We start from the raw sequence: 18,705 nt of genomic DNA, 5'->3' as shown, positions 1-18,705 counted from the left end.
CCTTTTAGCAGGCCCTTAAACTGGGCTTCCTCAGCTCTGCTGATTCAGTTACCACCCCCCTGTCACCTTTCTATCTTTGTGAGCTTAATCTCTTTTTTCTCATTACTCCCATTTCTAGAGTGGAATGCTCCAGGGTACTTAATATAGCACTTGGAATGTAGTCCACCATTACTTGGTGGACTAATGGTATCTGTGCGTTTAAATGTCCTTTGACTAGAGATGTTGCCTACTATTTCTGTAATCTCCCATTTCAACTGTGAGGTTTTGCCCCAAAGTCTCAAGTACGAACAAGGGGTGTGTTTATTTTTTTTTTTTTCTCCTCTTTCTCAGGAAGCAGGTGATTCTGGAATATAGCTTATGATGAATGGATTCTCCGCCTAAGTTGGGACAGAGTACACAGGGGTGTCATTTGCATATTTTGAGAGGATTAGGACAGAATTTGATTATGGATATTTCAGATCCACTAATGTTTACCTTCCATTTAAAGGCACATTGAATCAGGAGACAGCACACAAAAAGGAGGAGATTTAATTTTATGCATATATCAAATATTTCATAAATATAAAATATTGAGCATATCATTTCCTGTTCAAAGTATTGTTTTTGTCCATGATGGTATAATTGACTCGGGGGAATAACTGATGGGAAAAGTTAAATAGCAGTCTGAGAGTCCCGACAACAAACCAGGTATTACTGGAAGGATCACACAAGTCCAAATGAGTGGTGAGGATAGAGTGCTGCTTTAGGATTACAGAGGAAAGCTCTTTCTGTGCTTAGTGAATGGGGCCGAGTGGGCTGCAGGTCAGGTGGGGATGGCAGGAGCAGAGGTGTGGATGAGCATGCTAGGTGTTGAGAAGACTGCTTGCTTCCTTTGTTATTATTATTATTATTATTTTAAGCTTTTATTTATTCATAGAGACACAGGCAGAGGGAGAAGCAGGCTCCATACAGGAAGCCCGACATGGGATTCAATCCTGGGTCTCCAGGATCATACCCCAGGCTGCATTAAACTGCTATGCCACCGGGGTTGCCCTGCTTCCTTTGTTATGACACTTATTTGCAAACTGAGGTTACAGACCACCTGTATCCAAATCAGTATGAATGCTTTTTAAGAAAATGCAGATGCCTGGGCCATACCCTGATATTTTGAATCTTTGGGGCCGAGGCATTCACTTTTTTTTTTTTTTAAGATGTATTTATTTGAGACAGAAGGTGCTTATGGGAGATGTGAGAGCATGAGAGTGTGGGTTGGGGAAGGGTGTAGGGAGAGGGAGAGAGAATCTTAAGCCAATTCTCTGCTGAGTGCAGCACCCAGACACGGGACTCAGTCTCACAACCCTGAGATCATGACCTGAGCTGAAATCAAGAGGCGGAGGCTCAACTGACTGAGCCACGCAGGGGCCCCCAGGTATTTACATTTTTTAACCAGGTGTTTTTATGTATGTTTAAGTTTGAGAACCACTGGTTTGGAGGGTAGTTGGACAGTACAGTACTGTTCTCCAGGTGGTGAGGAATCATTGAAGGTTTTTGAGCTGGTTAGTGAAGTAATGGATGTGGTGATTTTATTAACATTAAAGATCTATTATATTCAACCTTTATTTGTCTAGATGTACTCTGCTAGGCCCCTTCCTGATGCTTCGTTTGCTGTGCCTCATCCTGCTTCATCCTCAGAAAATCTTAGAAGTTTGTTTGCTTGTTTTTAAGATTTTATTTATTTATTCCTGAGAGACACAGAGAGAGGCAGAGACACAGGCAGAGGGAGAAGCAGGCTCCCCACTGAGCGGGAAGCCCGATGTGGGACTCAATCCCAGGCGTCGCTGGAAGCAGACTCGTCAGCTGGAGGCAGACACTCAACCACTGAGCCACCCAGGCGCCCCAAAATCTTAGACGTTTTAAGTGCTGTTTTTCCTATTGTACAGTAGGGTTTTTAAGTTGTGAAACAGAGATTCATCCTCACTCTACACAGACCTGTTGGGGTCTGTTTCACACTAGAATCTTTGGTCTTTATCACAGTGTAGGATAGAATGTCCTGCTAAGGATTAATGCAGTAGCTGAGTGTGCAGTGAATCCAGGCGAGGAGGTGGGAGGCAAAGAAACCCGAATACTGTTCCACTGGGTCATATGGGATTACAGGAGCCTGGCCTGGCATGGAGACAGCGGGAATTGTGAATCGAAAGGAAGAGGCGGATTTAAAAGATGATACGTAGAAATGTGCATGCTGTGGAAGAACCCACAGGACTTTTTAAAATTGTAATTTTGTATTGAAGTTATGGTTAACATACAATACATGAGTTTCCAGTGTACAGCAATAGTAATTTGACAGTTATGTGTTATGAAATGCTCACCATGCTAAGTGTGGTCATCATCTGTTGCCATACAAAGTCCTTAAAATACTATGGATTGCACTGCTGTACTTTTCATTCCCTCACAGGACTTGAGTGACTCATTGGAGAGTCACTCCAGTAAGGGGAAACACCGGAGATTGGATTTGGAATAGGTGAATTCGATTTATGGGCACATTAGGGAATTAGATTACCTGGGTACGGATCCTAGCTTTGTCACTTGTTCTCTGGGACATTGGGCAAGTTCTTTAACTTGTCTTTGCCTTGATTCCCTCGTTTCATTCTTTTCCACAGCTACATAGTACTCCCTTGGATGCTTACCCCATCCTGTAGTCATGACCGTCACATAGGTTATTTCATGTCTTTGGTGTCCCAAACAATGAGATGATGAACATCTGTATGCATAGAACCCATCGGCTGGTACAGGTTCACCTGTGACATATATTTCTTTTTTTTTTTTCTTTTTTTGTGACATATATTTCTAAATATGAAGTCCTTGGCACAAAGAGGCAACACAATTAAAATTCTGATAGATCTTTTTTTTTTTTAAATTTTTATTTATTTATGATAGAGAGAGAGAGAGAGGCAGAGACATAGGCGGAGGGAGAAGCAGGCTCCATGCACCGGGAGCCCGATGTGGGATTCGATCCCGGGTAACCAGGGTCACGCCCTGGGCCAAAGGCAGGTGCCAAACCGCTGCGCCACCCAGGGATCCCAAATTCTGATAGATCTTGTCAAATGTCTACATAGAAATGGGGTTGCTTGTTTCCTTATTGCCCTCATGCTCCTTTTAAGGTTTTTTTCTTCTAACCTTTGCTAATATGATGGGTAAAAATAATACCTTATTTGTTTTAGTGTTATTTTATTCCTAATTTGTATTGAAGATGTCTTATATTTATCAACTGTGGGACCTTGCCTGTTTCAACAAGTTGGTTTTGTTTTGTTTTGTTTTGTTTTTTTTTGAGTCCTTTCTCTTTAGCAGTGTGCTGGAAGTTAATTAGGGATAGGGAAGAAATACAAAGCCTGATTCATGCCTCTCAGGAGTACTGTACTGCAAGAGACAGGTCATGTAGGTAGTTTTTACAGAGTGGGAACTTTAGGGCGGGTAGTCACATAGTGGCTAGTTGAGAGGGGAAAGTGGTTTTGGGAGGGAGGATGGTATCAGTATCAGTTTTTTATGTGTCAAGATTAAGTTCTTGACTACACCACATTAAAGATCGGTCCTTTGAAAGATTGACTACTGAAAGCATCAACGATGACACCTTTCTCATTTCTAGTCTAGACTTATATAAGCGCGTTGTTATCCACAGAATTACTGATTGTATATATAATTACGTAATTATATATTCTCCTTATTGTTTAACAATCTTAAGTGTTTTAGGGATGTAGACAGAACTGGCATTCCGGTGGGAGGTTGGGACCAGGCCAGATTTGAAAGCCCCGTCATGCGAGCCACTAGTGAAACCAGGAGACAGCCTCAGTTACAGATTGAGAGAGAAAGAAGAGCTGAAAGCCCAGGAAGCCTAGTGCACAGCCAGGGCTCTCAGGCTCTCAACAGGTAAGGTGATTGGACAGTGGTTTTTTCAAGTTCCATTTTATTCTGGGTTTCATTGATGAAGGTCTTGGGAATTCCAAATAAATTGTGTCCAGGTAGAGAGAGAGAGAGAGAGTGTGTGTGTGTGTGTGTGTATGTGGAATCCTTGAGATGAATCGATGCAGTGAAGATGCCATTAGGCCTCTGCTTTCTACTTTGCTTTCCGTGAGTGTAGGGAGCAGGTGGAACTTTCTGGCAACGGTACCTTGGGGGCTAGTTGCGTGGCTACGCGTGTCCCTCCGGGGCATCCAGCTGCCGGAGGCCCTGCCATCACAGGTCTCAGCACATAGTGCTTCACTGTTCTGCCTGGGGACTGAGGGCTCAGGCCAGGGTGACAGGCAGGGTGTTCCCGTCATACCTGTCCGTGGCCCCCGGGCGCTGGCTTTTTCCAGCCCTCCACTTCTGGCCTGGAGTGGCTGTGTGTACTCTTGCTGCCCTGGGTGAGGGCTCCTGTGCCCGCCTTGGGATGCCCTTTCCCTTCTCAGCCCATCTCCAGCTCTTTCCCAGTTTACATGGTTCCCCTCAGCTTCTGGTCTCCTGTGAATTTTTGAGCATGGCTGTGGAATTACTGGCAGTTAAGCACATGTGTTTGCATTATTTCTAGGGCTTGGTGAGGAAAAGCAGGGAGAGGCGCTGCACCTTGGACTCAGTTGGCGGTCTTGGTTTATTCTGTTCTGTCTTTCCCCATGAGTTCACAGGCTTTCTTCATATTGTTTTAGATGGGTTTCCTAGCGGTTCTGAATTGAACTTAATTTAATACTTTGTGGTCTATCCTAGCAGTTTTGAAAATCAGATTTATTTCCGCCCCCCCCCCCTTTTTTAAAGGTTTTTATTTATTTATTCATGAGAGACAGAGGGGAAGAGGGAGAAGCAAGCTCCATGCAGGGAGCCCAATGTGGGACTCGATCCCGGGACCCCAGGATCACACCCTGGGCTGAAGGCAGGTGCCAGACCGCTGAGCCACCCAGGGATCCCCTCAAATTTATTTCCAATAAATTAATAGAAAATAGGCAAAGGGTAATGGCTCTTTTACTCTGAAAGAAATGGAAACTAAAACTGTGCTGAAAAACTATTTTGTCTCATCAGTTAGCAGGGACCAGAAAGTTTGATGAAAGGGAGGTGGCTGTGGTGTGAAGAAACAGGCCTTGCTGCGAGGAGTACAGGCTGGCGGCCTCTAAGGAGGGCAGCTAGGTGGTGTAGGGGTTGAAAAATAATCCCCCTCCACCCTTCTGAGTTTTTAGCTGAGACCCTTGTAAAAGAAGACAGATTAATAGGAGAAAACAAAGTTTATTTACGTATACCTCATGTGCACATGGGAGACACCCAGGGAGGTGGCATAGAATTCAGATTTAACTACTATCCTCATGGGGATCCGGGAGGGGACATGTAGGCCTCCTAGGGGTGAACACATGGTTTTTAGGAAAGAGGAATGAGCCCTTAGGAGAACAGATGGGAGTGTGATAGTTTGTGTGTCAGGGGTGTGGTGTCCACTTCTTGTCTTCCTTCCTGTGATGAGTCACCTGGTTGGTGAAACTCTCCAGGGAGGGAGGGGATCTACGATAATGAAGTTCCTTTTGGAGGAGCTCTCTTTAGGCAGCTCAAGGGAGTTCAGGGAAAGCCTCAACCTGTGTTTGTTGTTTTTCAAATGCCTACGGCTCAGAAGAATCAAAATGCTAATAAAGTGGCATATTTTGAGGTGACACATTATGCTACCCTTCAGCACTATCTACCAAAATTGGAAATGCCCATACTCTTTCACCCAGCAATTCTCATTCCCTGGATTTATTATACCTTTAGTCTCATATATGTGTGAAATATCTTAAGTATTCCAGATACTTATTGGGGAATGATTTATAATTGTAAAAGACCATAAACTACTTAAATGCACATTAGTGTAAGATTTATTAAAAAAATAGGGTTTATTAAATTAAAAACTGGAATGTTATAGAATTGTAAAAATGAAGTCCTTTATACAGATATGTACTGATTTCTAATATTTGGTAACTAGAAAAAGCAAAGAGGCATAACTTGTGGGTTGTAGTCTGTGTAAAAAGGGGAAAATATGTGTTTGTATAGACACGGGATATCTGATACCCAAGAAACTGGTAACATTTTTTCTAAGTTGAGAAACTAGGTTGATTAGGAAATGAGATGGGAAACTTCTACTACATGCCCTGTCAATTCTTTGTTTTTTTGTACCATGTGTATTACTTATTCAAAAAATAAAATACAAATAAAAAATAAAGTCTGACTTAAATTTTCATTGGTAGACTATAATAATAAGGTTTCTCATTGTTGTCTGACTTATCTAGGAGAAGTGGGATAGAATTTTGTTCTTTTGAAAATTCAGCATTCATATACCTAATTAAACTCACAAAGTGAATTATTTTAATTGATTGCTTTTAAGGTACCACAAGTAAAGTAAAATACTGGCCTATTGAATTGAGAACATGAATTGTTGTGATTCTCTTTTTCCTTTTATCGGGTGTCATTTTTATCCTTTTAATTGTAATGAAGCCCAGAGAAGGGAAATTGAGTTCATAGCAGAGCCAAAGAACCCATAACTAAGTTGTTAATGCCAGTAAACCAATGGTTCCTTAGCTAACCCATTGTGATCCACACACTTGGGTGTTTATACAGTAAACTATTAGGCTCACAGTGCTGTTAATTAGCATGAATTCCAAGATAAATAGAAAACTGTAAGCAAAATGTCAAGGTCTTTTTTGTTTTATAAAAAATATTTCATTGAGAGGTGTGGTGTAAGGAATTATTAGACAAAAACGATTGGAAAGTTTTGAGTGAAAGGAACTAGAGGTGCTTTTTTTTTATTTTTTATTTTTTATTTTTTATGATAGTCATACAGAGAGAGAGAGAGAGAGAGAGAGAGAGGGGCAGAGACACAGGCAGAGGGAGAAGCAGGCTCCATGCACCGGGAGCCTGATGTGGGATTCGATCCTGGGTCTCCAGGATCATGCCCTGGGCCAAAGGCAGGCGCCAAACCGCTGCGCCACCCAGGGATCCCCAGAGGTGCTTTTATGTAGGTGGCTGAGGACAAAAATCTGTATTCCCTAGAGTTCTTTTTTTTTTAAGATATATTTATTTATTTATTATTTTTTAAAGATTTATTTATTTATGAGAGATACAGAGAAAGAGAGAGAGAGAGAGAGAGAGAGAGAGGCAGAGAGACACAGGCAGAGGGAGAAGCAGGCTCCATGCAGGGAGCCCGACGTGGGACTCGATCCCTGGTCTCCAGGACCAGGTCCTGGGCTGAAGGCAACGCTAAACCGCTGAGCCACCCCTCCCCGCCCAGTTCTGAAGTTAATGGGGGAATCCCTGAAGAAGCCAAATACATGATTTCTCTTTTATTGAAAAAGTTTGCTTTTGAATGACTTGAAAGAACTTATTTGGGGAAAGTAGTCTAAGTAAGAGAGTGTTCCAAGATACTAAGTAAAATAAATGTGAGATCCCTATTTCTCATCATGTGATATATTACAGGTGATGAAGCATCTTAATGTATAAAAATAAACCTAGTGGTTGTGACAAAGTACCTGTTAGTATGATTTGTTGGCATCTTTCTTGCACATGTAGATCAGACTTTGAGGTTGGACTTTTTTAGCTGATTTTTGAAAACTTTTTATATTGCAATGATTTTAGGCACAGAAATCACACACATCATACAGAGAAATCCCATGTACCTTCCCATCTTCCCCCAGTGTTACTATACGGATTGTACATTATCTACATCAAGAAGTTAATATTGATACAACAGAAAAGACTGCAGACCATACTTGGGTTTTTCCAGTTTTTATATGTATTCTTTTTCCCTTGTGTGTGTGTGTGGTAGCTCTCTGAAATTTTATCACATGTAGAGATTCATGCAAACACCACTACCACCACCACCACAGTCAAGACACAGAATTTTTCCATTCCCATAAATGGACTTCTTCAGGTTTCCCTTGTATGGTCACCTTTTGCCCCCTGGCCCTCTGTGCCCTGCCTGGCAGCCACCGATCTGTGCTTCACCACTAGTTTTGTCATCTTGAGTGTTACAGAAATGGACTCATAGTGTCTAAGCTTTTTTGTTTGCCAAAACTCTTTCTTAATAAAAAGTTTCAAATTTACAGAAAAGTAGAGAAAATGGTATAATGAACACCCATTCTGGGGCACCTGGGTGGCTCAGTGGTTGAGCATCTGCCTTTGGATCAGGGTATGATCCTGGAGTCCTGGGATCGAGTCCCACATCGGGCTTCCTGCGTGGAGCCTCCTTCTCCCTCTGCCTGTGTCTCTCTCTTTCTGTGTGTCTCATGAATAAATAACATCTTAAAAAAAACAAAACAAAAACACCCATTCCCTCCGTCCATATTTATACATGTTAATAGTTTGCCAGTTTCGCTTTGTGTCTATTTTGTTCTGAACCATTTGAAAGGAAGTTGCAGATATGATGATTCTCTACCCCAAGATATTTAAGCACACATCTGCTAAGAATTAGTGTTGTGCCCAAGATTGCAAATCCGAGAAACCACCGAGGAGCTGACACCGATGCAAGCGCACGAGGGTTTATTAGCAGGCTCGAGCCTGGGTCCAAGTATACCCGACACAGCGGAGCAGGGACTTGGACTCCGAAGTGGGTTACAGCTGGGTTTTTTATAGGCTGGTCTAGGGGATTTTCAGAAGGGGTGGAGGAATTTCTCAAGTTCTGTTTACATTTTGATATGGGGCTTTCAAGGGCATTGAGCTCTGTTCTCTCTTTTTTTAATTTTTTAATTTTTTTTTTTTGTTCTCATTCTAATATGGGACTTTCTACCACAGGTGTGGGCTCTGTTGTCTTTCTGATACGGGATTCTCTGCCTAGGGCAATTCTGAGCTCTGTTGTCTTTCTGATATGGTATTACCTGCCGAGGACATTGAGGACATTCTGCAGTTTTTCCTATAAAGTTCAGCTCTTATTCACAGGGGCCTAAGATGGCTGTACTTGTACTTGTGCTAATGCTAAACTTGAGGTGGAATGGCCTTGATCTTTCTCGGCCTCCACAATTAGATCATTTTCTACTCAGTTACACTATCATTAGCTCACTTATGTCCATTTTATATCTTCTATTCAGTCCATATCAGGTTTGGTCTCGAGATTGTCTTTTATAATGTTTTTTTTTTCCCCCTCTTCTTCCAAACCTGAGTTCATTGAAGAGTCACATATACATTTGGCTGTTACAATATCCCTTTAGTCTCCTTCAGTGTAGAAAAGCCCCCCAACCCCACGCACACTTTATTTACTGTGATACTGACTTTTTGGCAAACCCAGGATGGTGGTGCTTTACAATGTCCTGTATTCTGCATACAGGACATCTGTCAGAATATTTCCTCATGCAGTCATCTAAATAGTTTCTTGATTCTCTAGCTTATTGGTTTTGAGCACTCAAAGCATTTTATGATTTCTTTTCTTTTTTTTTTTTTAAATTTTATTTATTTATGATAGTCATACAGAGAGAAAGAGAGAGAGGCAGAGACACAGGCAGAGGGAGAAGCAGGCTCCATGCGCCGGGAGCCTGATGTGGGATTCGATCCCGGGTCTCCAGGATCGCGCCCTGGGCCAAAGGCAGGCGCCAAACCGCTGCGCCACCCAGGGATCCCCGATTTCTTTTCTTTTAAATTGGTTAGGATGTGTTTTATGGCCCACAATGTAGTCCTTTCTGGTGAATATTCAAGGTGACCTGGAGGAGATTGTGTATTCTGCTGTTGTTGGATGAAGTCCACAGATGTCAGATCCAGTTTTGATTGATGGTGAGATCAGCTAGGTCCTTGCTGACTTTATACCTGCTGGATCTGACCATTTCTGAGAGAGGGGTCCTCAGGTCTTCCGCTAGAATATAGTGCACTCATCTCTTCTTGCAGTTGTGTTAGTTTTAGCCTCACACATTTTGACGCTGTTATGTTAGGTGGTACACATTAAGGATGAGGGCTTCTTGGAGCAGTTAACTCCTTTATCAGTATGGAATACCCCCCTCCTTTTTTTTTTTTTTTTAAATCCCTGATAAGTTTCCTTGCTCTGAAGTCAGCTGTGTCTAATATTGAAATAGCTTTCTCCTACTTTCTTTTGATTACTGTTAGCATGGCATATCTCTCTCCATCTCTTTTAATCTGTGTATGTCTTTTATATTTAAATTGGTTTTCTTGTAGACAGCATATAGTTGGGTCTTGTTTTTGGATTTACTTTGACAATCTCTTAATTGGTGTATTTAGAGCATTGATGTTCAAATGATACATGGTAAAGTTGGATTCATGGCTACCAATATTTGTTACTGTTTTCTATTCGTTCCCCTTATTTCTGTTCCTATTTTTGTCTTCTCCTTTTTCTGTCTTTTGTGGTTCTAACGGAGCGCTGAAATGAATCCATTTTCTCTCCTTTCTTAGCATATCACTTACACTTTTAAAAGGTTTTCGCGGCACCTGGGTGGCACAGTCAGTTGAGTGTCTGACTTTTGGTTTCGGCTCAGGTCATGATCTCAGGGTCCTGGGATCGAGCCCTGAATCCCTTTTCATGCTCAGCACAGAATCCACTTGAGATTCTTTGTCCCTCAGCCTCTGCCCCTCCTGCGTATGCTGTCTCTCTCTCTTCCCCAAATACATAAGTAAATCTTTTTAAGAAACTGAAATAAAGGGGATCCCTGGGTGGCTCAGCGGTTTGGCGCCTGCCTTTGGCCCAGGGCGCGATCCTGGAGTCCCGGGATCGAGTCCCGCATAGGGCTCCCGGCATGGAGCCTGCTTCTCCTTCCTCCTGTGTCTCTGCCTCTCTCTCTATATATATATATCTATCATGAATGAATGAATAAATAGATAAATCCTAAAACAAAAAGAAAGTGAAATAAAATAAAAATAGACGTTTTAGAGGTTGCACTTGTGCTTGCAATATACATTTACAACTAATGCAAGTCCACTTTCGATTAACACTCTACCACAGGTAGTTGAAGTACCTTGTAATAACAAAGTACATATTCCTGATTCCTCCCTTCTGTCCCTTTTATCATCTCTGTTGTACATTTACTTATATATAAACTATAATCATCAAACACAGTGTTGCTATTATTTTGAGTGTGTAACCTTTTGGGATTGGTTTTCTCACTCATCACAATGCCCTCAAGATCTATCCAAGTTATTGGGTATATCAGATAGTTCCTTCTTCTTATTCCATTGCGTGGCTATACCTCGGTTTGCTTACTCATTCATGTGTTGAAAGAACATTTGGGTATAGTTTTTTTGTGTGAATCTAAGTTTTTCATTTCTCTGGGATCACAGTCTAAAAGTGCAATTGCTAGGTTGAATGGTATGTATATGTTTAACTTTATAAGAAACTGCTGAACCGTTTTCCAGAGGAGCTGTTCTATACATTTCCAATAGCAACATATAAGCCACTTTCAGTACTTCTTGGCAGCATTTGGTACCTTGAGGGTTTTTTTTTTTTTTTTTTTTTAATTTTAGCCATTCCAGTAGATGTGTAGCATACATCATCGTGGTCTTAATATGTGGTTCCTTAATGGTTAGTAATGATGGAATATCTTTTCATGTGTTTGTCATTTGTGTGTCGTCTTTGGTGTTGTGTTAAAATCTTTCGAATATTTTCTAGTTAGAGTGTTTTCTTAGTTCTGAGTTTAGAGAGTTTCTTACATGATCTGGATACAAGTCCTTTGTTGGGTATGTGACTTACAAATATTTTCTCTAAGTCTGTAGCTTTTCTTTTCATCCTCTTACACCACCAAAAAGTTTCAATTTTGGTGAGGTTTTAACTTACCAACTCTTTCTTTTATGGGCTGTGCTTTTGTGTCATGCCTGAGCACTTCTAACCCCAGGTCACAAAGATTTTTCTCCTATGTTTTCTTTTGTAAAGGGTTTTAGAGTTTTATGTCTTATCCTTAGATCTATGATTATTTTGAGTTAACTTTTAAGATAGTTTTTTTTTTGTTTGTTTGTTTGTTTTTTTTTTTTTTTTTTTGCTATGGATGTTCAATTGTTACAGCACCGTTTGTTGAAATCACTGTCCTTCCTCCATTGAATTGCTTTTGCATTGTGGACAAAAATCAACTGGTTGTACTGTAGTGAGTCTGTTTCTGGATTTTCTGTTTTGTTTTATTGATCTCTGTGTTTATCACTACTGTAGGTTTGAATTTAATTCCTCTTTTCTGGTCAAGCTATGACTATTGCTTGTCACTAAACACATAAATGGTAGAAATTTGAAATTTTGATTTTGGGATTTAACTCTGACACTAACATTGCACTATATCAGACAAATAGATTTATTTTTTAAATGGATATAGCAAATTACAACTTTTTTTTTTTAAAGATTTTATTTATTTATTCATGAGAGACACATACACACACACACACACACACACAGGCAGAGACACAGGCAGAGGGAGAAGCAGGCTCCACAGAGAACCTGATGTGGGACTCGATCCCAGGTCTCCAGGATCACGTCCTGCGCTGCAGGCGGTACTAAACCGCTGCGCCACTGAGGCTGCCCGACAAATAGATTTTTTAAAGTTTGCTAGTTGTTTGTCTCAGTAGAGAATAATTTATATTTCTGTCACTATGAATTTAGTTATGATAACTGTGTTTTCCACATATGTTAAAAGTTTACATTTGAATAGGTGAAGGAGGGATGCCTGGGTGGCTCAGCGGTTGAGCATTTGCCTTTGGCTCAGGGCATGATCCTAGAGTCCCAGGATCGAGTCCCACATCGGGCTCCCTGCAAGGAGCCTGCTTCTCCCTCTGCCTGTGTCTCTGCCTCTCTCTCTCTCTCTCTGTATCTCATGAATAAATAAATAAAATTAAAATAAAAAATATGAATAGGTGAAGGAGCTTAAAAATACTTAATTTTAAAAATCAAAGTAGGGGATCCCTGGGTGGCGCAGCGGTTTGGCGCCTGCCTTTGGCTCAGGGCGCGATCCTGGAGACCTGGGATCGAATCCCACATCGGGCTCCCGGTGCATGGAGCCTGCTTCTCCCTCTGCCTGTGTCTCTGCCTCTCTCTCTCTCTCTGTGACTCTCATAAATAAATAATAATAATAAAAAATTAAAAAAAAATATAAAAATAAAAATCAAAGTAATATATATAGTTTAAAAATCAGATAATGTGATGGACATGAAATGAAAAAACTGTATGACCACCCTCCCTACTCCAGAATCCTTTTCCTCAGAGCGGACCACACTCAGATCTCTAAACCATTGTTTCTCATTATTTACATCCTTGTTGATGACCTATATGCTTTTACTGTTATTTGCTGATTTAGTAGTTTCAGATATTTTGGTTAACTTCTGCCTATAACAGAAGATGAGGATTTCACACTTTTAAATACACTCCTGCTTCTTTAGCATCTTCCCAATATAGTTACCTCACAATTTTTGGTTAAATCTTTTGTTTACTCTTTCTATTATGATTACATAAATATTGATAACTCTTAATTGAGTCATATTCTATGATTACATGACCTTTCTTGAACAATTTTTGTTTTGTCCAAAGTACATTGTTACCAAAAAATAATTTGTTTTCTATGTAGCTATCATTTCATTCCCACCAGATTCTCCTATGATACTGTAACCCTCCACAGAATAAGGTCAGATATATCAAGTGACTTGTTGCTCCCTGGTTTGCTTCCCCTGGAGGTCATGGGGCTGTCTGGACTCCTGTCCCAGCCTGCCGCATGTGTTTTCTCTGCTTCTTTTACCCCGGTCTTGTGTTGCATCCTTTGCTTCTTGAATTCCTTGTCTGCATTTTTCTTGTTTTATGCCCTCACATCGAAAGGATACATCTTCCAGTAGCTTCCAGAAAAATGGGTCCATGAGAGTTTTTGTGAGTTGTGGACAATTTTTTTTTTAAATAAGATTTTATTTATTTATTCATAGAGATGCAGAGAGAGAGAGAGAGAGAGAGAGGCAGAGACACAGGCAGAGGGAGAAGCAGGCACCATGCAGAGAGCCCAACATGGGACTCCATCCAGGGTCTCCAGGATCACGCCCTGGGCTGCAGGCGGCGCTAAACCGCTGCGCCACCGGGGCTGCCCAGTTGTGGACGATTTAAAATATACCTTTAATTCTACCTTCAGGGACATCTGGGTGGTTCAGCGGTTGAGCATCTGCCTTTGGCTCAGGGTGTGATCCTGGAGTCCTGGGATCGAGTCCCACATTGGGCTCCCTGCATGGAGCCTGCTTCTCCCTCTGCCTATGACTGCCTCTCTTTCTCTCTCTGTCTCTCATGAATAAATAAATTCTTTAAAAAAATAATAATTCTACCTTCACACTTAACTAAGTTCTACCTTCATACTTAACTAACTAAAATATGAATATTTTATTTTATTTTATTTTATTTTATTTTTATTTATTTATGATAGTCACAGAAAGAGAGAGAGGCAGAGACACAGGCAGAGGGAGAAGCAGGCTCCATGCACCGGGAGCCCAACGTGGGATTCGATCCCGGGTCTCCAGGATCGCGCCCTGGGCCAAAGGCAGGCGCCAAACCGCTGCGCCACCCAGGGATCCCCAAAATATGAATATTTTAAAGTCATTGCTTCACTGTTCTCCAGCTTCCAGTATTGCTGCTCAGAGATTGAGAAACCATTCTTTTTAAAAAAAGTGTGTGTGCGTATATATATAAATGTATATATGTATATATATATTTATATTTATTTATTTATTTCAGGAATAAAGGGTAATAGGCCAAAACCCATGTATGTACTGTCCATTTTCATTTTTAAAAATTTCTTACTAAAAAAAAAAAATAAATAAAAAAAATAAAAATTTCTTACTACTTTTTTTTTTTTTTAAGTAATCTCTACACCCACCATGGGGCTCAGACTCATGACCCTGAGATTCAGTGTCATGTGCTCTTCCAAGTGAACCAGCCAGGTGCCCACATATTGTTCATTTTTAGCAAATCTAAATATTTGTCACACGTGCTTCTTTCTTTCCTTCTATTCCTTTCCCATTTTCTTTTTGAGAAAGTATTTATTGATAACACACTGAAGCTCCTTTGTTCCTTTACTGATAACATTACGTAAAAGTGTTCTTCTGAATTTCCTGTGTATGTTTTAATACTTGTAGTAGCTATGAATATATCCGTAATATTTGCATGTTTTAAAAATCACATAAATGAAATCATATCATGTCTGTTATTCTGTAGCACTTTAGAAAATGATTTATTCATGAGAGACACAGAGAAAGAGGCAGAGACACAGGCAGAGGGAGAAGCAGGCTCCCTGCGGGGAGCCCGATCTGGGACTTGATCCCAGGACCCCGGGATCACGACCTGAGCCAAAGGCAGTCAACTGCTGAGCCATCTAGGTGCCCTTCTGTAGCACTTTTTGAATGTATATTTTTAGATATGTCCATGTTGGTAATTGTAGCTCTAGTTAATTCACTTTCATTAGTTGTAAAGTACCCTGTTATAAGATTATATTAAAATGCTTAATTTTAAATGGCTTAAAAATGTATAAAATAGCTTGGAATAAGTTATAACAAGTAAGACATTTATATATCTTAGGATATTTTTATAGCATTTTCTAATTGGACTTAGTAATTCCTTATTTAAGAAATTAAACCAAAATCAAGACTTATGGTTAGCTGGCTTGATATGGAGGATCAGTTGGAGCCAGCTGGTTTGGGGGGTCCCTGTTCCCTGAGAAGGGAGGAGGAAAGTAGTAGTGGTCTTGAGTTCAGGGCCAGGTGACAAGAAGCCAGATCAGTATTCTCCCTCATATTCAGAAGACCAGCTGTCCATGTGCACTGGGGAAAACCTCATGTCTTTAGATAATTTAGCTTAAGCCAGTCCCAGAGTTCAAAAAAGAACATGGAAAGCATGCGTCCCCATTCTGATGTTAGCTTCAGTGTCTCTGTGGAGTGAGGAGGTACAGACATAAGAAAGTAAGTCACTTGGGATCCCTGGATGGCGCAGCGGTTTGGCGCCTGCCTTTGGCCCGGGGCGCGATCCTGGAGACCCGGGATCGAATCCCACGTGCGGCTCCCGGTGCATGGAGCCTGCTTCTCCCTCTGCCTGTGTCTCTGCTTCTCTCTCTCTCACTGTGTGCCTATCATAAATAAATAAAATTAAAAAAAAAAAAAAAAAAGAAAGTAAGTCACTAATGGGATGCCTGGGTGACTCAGGGGTTGAGTGTCTGCCTTTGGCTCAGGGTGTGATCCCGGGGTCCTGGGATCGAGTCCCATATTGGGCTCCTCGCAGGGAGCCTGCTTCTCTCTCTGCCTATGTCTCTGCCTTTCTCTCTCTGCATCTCTCATGAATAAATCAATCAATCTTTCTTTCTTTCTTTCTTTCTTTCTTTCTTTTCTTTCTTTTCTTTCTTTCTTTTAAATAAATCTTTAAAAAAAAAAAGTAAGTCACTACTAATAGAAGTTCTCCTCCAACCTGAGTTTCTTTTGGACATCATTTGCTTCAGTGAGATGGTAATTTTAGCATAGTGTAATTTATTATTCATCTCACTGCCATTTTATTATTGTCAATGAGAGACTTTTCCTGAACTAAAGGAGATAGAACATGATCCAGAACTCGGTTAAATGATATTTGAGGAAGACAGTGATTCATATTTTAACTGAACTATAAGTTTCCTCCTTAGTGACCAACCAGAATATTGAAGATGCTAGTCACTTATTCACCTACTCTTTCCTTCAACATACTAGTTAGGGGATGCCTGTTACATGTTATGTAGACATTGGGGATAGAAGGATGAATAAGAGGGGCACCTGGGTGGCTCAGTCCATTAGTGTCCGGCTTTCGGTTTTGGTTCAGGTCATGATCTCAGGGTCATGAGATTGAGGCCCATTCCAGCTCTGCACTGGGTGTATAGCCTGCTTAAGATTCTCTTTCCCCCTCTCTTTCTGTCCTTCCCCTCTCCATCTCCAGAAAAAAAAAAGGTAGTTCTTATTGTCAGAAAAATGCAGATGCTTCATAGTTTAGAAGAAGAAGCATGCCAACAAATGCTGATGTGCATGACAGCAGAAGAAGAAGAGGGATGCTAAGTAAGTGGGACTGCTTTGGAATGGGGAGCCCATTCTTGTGCAGCTTGTAACTCAGTTTGGGCATCATTCTCCCTTGAGTGTAAGTAGCACATGGTCATCACTTCAGCTACTTGCCCGCCTCCTGAGCACCTTTAAGACATCTAGTCTTTTTTTTTTTTTTTTTAAGATTTTATTTATTTATTTGACAGAGAACATGTGAGAGTGAGCATGTGTACCAGTGGTGGGAGGGGGGACAGAGGGAGAGGAAGAAGCAGACTCCCTGCTGAGCAGAGAGCCTGATGCTGGACTTGATCCCAGGACCCCAGGATCACGACCTGAGCTGAAGGCAGATGCCTAACTGACTGAGCCACCCAGGTGCCCCGAGACATCTAGTCTTATTTATCACCTTTGTTCATTGTAAGGGAGCCTCATTTTTCAGACAACTTGTAATAAGTTGTCATTGTTAGGAATTTGCTTTGAGATGTATTCTTAGGCAGAGATATGCTCATTCGACATTCTGTAAGCATAGACTTGGATTTTTGTGTGTGTGTGTTGGCTAAGACAGATTTTAGCCCCATTTCCCTCCTCTGTAACTTTGTATCTGGTGTCTAATGTATTTAAAAATAAAGAGAAGTGTGATTTCCTTAAGTGAGTTTACAGGTTTTTGTTTTTTGCTTTTACATTTAGGCCAAGGACAGGAAAAATATAATGATGAATTTTGAACAAGTTTGAAATTTCTTTTCATTCTTTATAGGTTGTCTTGTGGAAATGAAGGCTTAAGGGCAAGTTATCTACCAGATTAGAAGATGGGATCGAACAGCAGCAGAATTGGTGATCTTCCTAAAAATGAGTACTTAAAAAAGTTATCGGGCACAGAATCTGTCTCTGAGAACGACCCGTTCTGGAATCAGCTTCTCTCATTTTCTTTCCCTGCACCAACCAGCAGGTAAAAGGTTACCTGGAGATTGAAAATTTGTGTAGATGGCCACATGAACTTGTGTGGTATGCTGATTAAGAAAAAAAAAAAAGTTTTTAATGTCCTGTCTGTCCATTGATTCATCCTCTGTTGTACATGTACCAGTAGAAAATACAAAAGGTATGAAAGTAGGAAATACTTTTTTCTCTCTTCTTTCTACCATCCAGCCACCTTCCTTCCCCCAGAGATGGTTCCTCATAGCAGTTTTTGAATCATCTAGAATAGTAAATGTTACTTAAGCATATATCTCATTTTACAGAATTGTTTGAACACAAGTGCTAGCATACTACACATACCTTGGTTTTTGTTCTTTTTTTTTCTTCTGTTTCTTGCTTCCCCGCCCTCCCCAGTTGAATAAAATGTGTATATATATATATATATATATATATATATGCTTATATGCAACTTTCTTCTTTTCTTTTTTTTTTTTTTGTCTTATTTTAAATGGCTGCAGAGTATCTGTAGAATATACTTAATCAGTTTGCTGTTTGTGGATGTTCTTTTAAGGCTTTTGTTACAACAAATAATGCTGCATACATCATTTCCCATGTGTACAAATACATCTCTAGTATAAAAACCCCAAAGTAGAATTGCTGGGTCGGTCTGTGTGTTTATAATTTTAGTAGATATTGCTAAACTGCTCCATGGAAGTAATGCCAATTTATGCTCCTACAAGCAGGGTATAATAAGAAGGTCAGTTTCCCACATTTTTGTTAAGTTGCTGCATTTTTAGGCACTTTGACCTATGCCAATTTAATATATAAAAACCAGTACCTCATTTTTAACTTTCATATAAA

At 40.6% G+C, this 18,705-nt stretch overlaps 1 protein-coding gene across 4 annotated transcripts in view; it reads left to right on the top strand.

The window, feature by feature from the left end:
- The window catches only part of DYM (dymeclin), a 348,746-nt gene that overhangs the window by 10,881 nt on the left and 319,160 nt on the right, over positions 1-18,705 (top strand). For 3 of the 4 annotated variants that reach the window (XM_041746593.1, XM_041746566.1, XM_041746576.1), the window contains exon 2: positions 17,687-17,878. The exons of the other annotated variant lie outside the window; for it this stretch is intronic. In XM_041746593.1, the coding sequence (XP_041602527.1) occupies positions 17,739-17,878 (140 nt within the window). In that variant the 5' untranslated portion in view covers positions 17,687-17,738. The remainder of the gene's footprint in view (positions 1-17,686; positions 17,879-18,705) is intronic. 4 annotated transcript variants of the gene reach the window in all.

Source organism: Vulpes lagopus, chromosome 1 (genome assembly GCF_018345385.1).
Source record: "Vulpes lagopus strain Blue_001 chromosome 1, ASM1834538v1, whole genome shotgun sequence".
Lineage (NCBI taxonomy): Eukaryota > Metazoa > Chordata > Mammalia > Carnivora > Canidae > Vulpes > Vulpes lagopus.
This window is presented reverse-complemented; position numbering and strand designations above follow the sequence as displayed.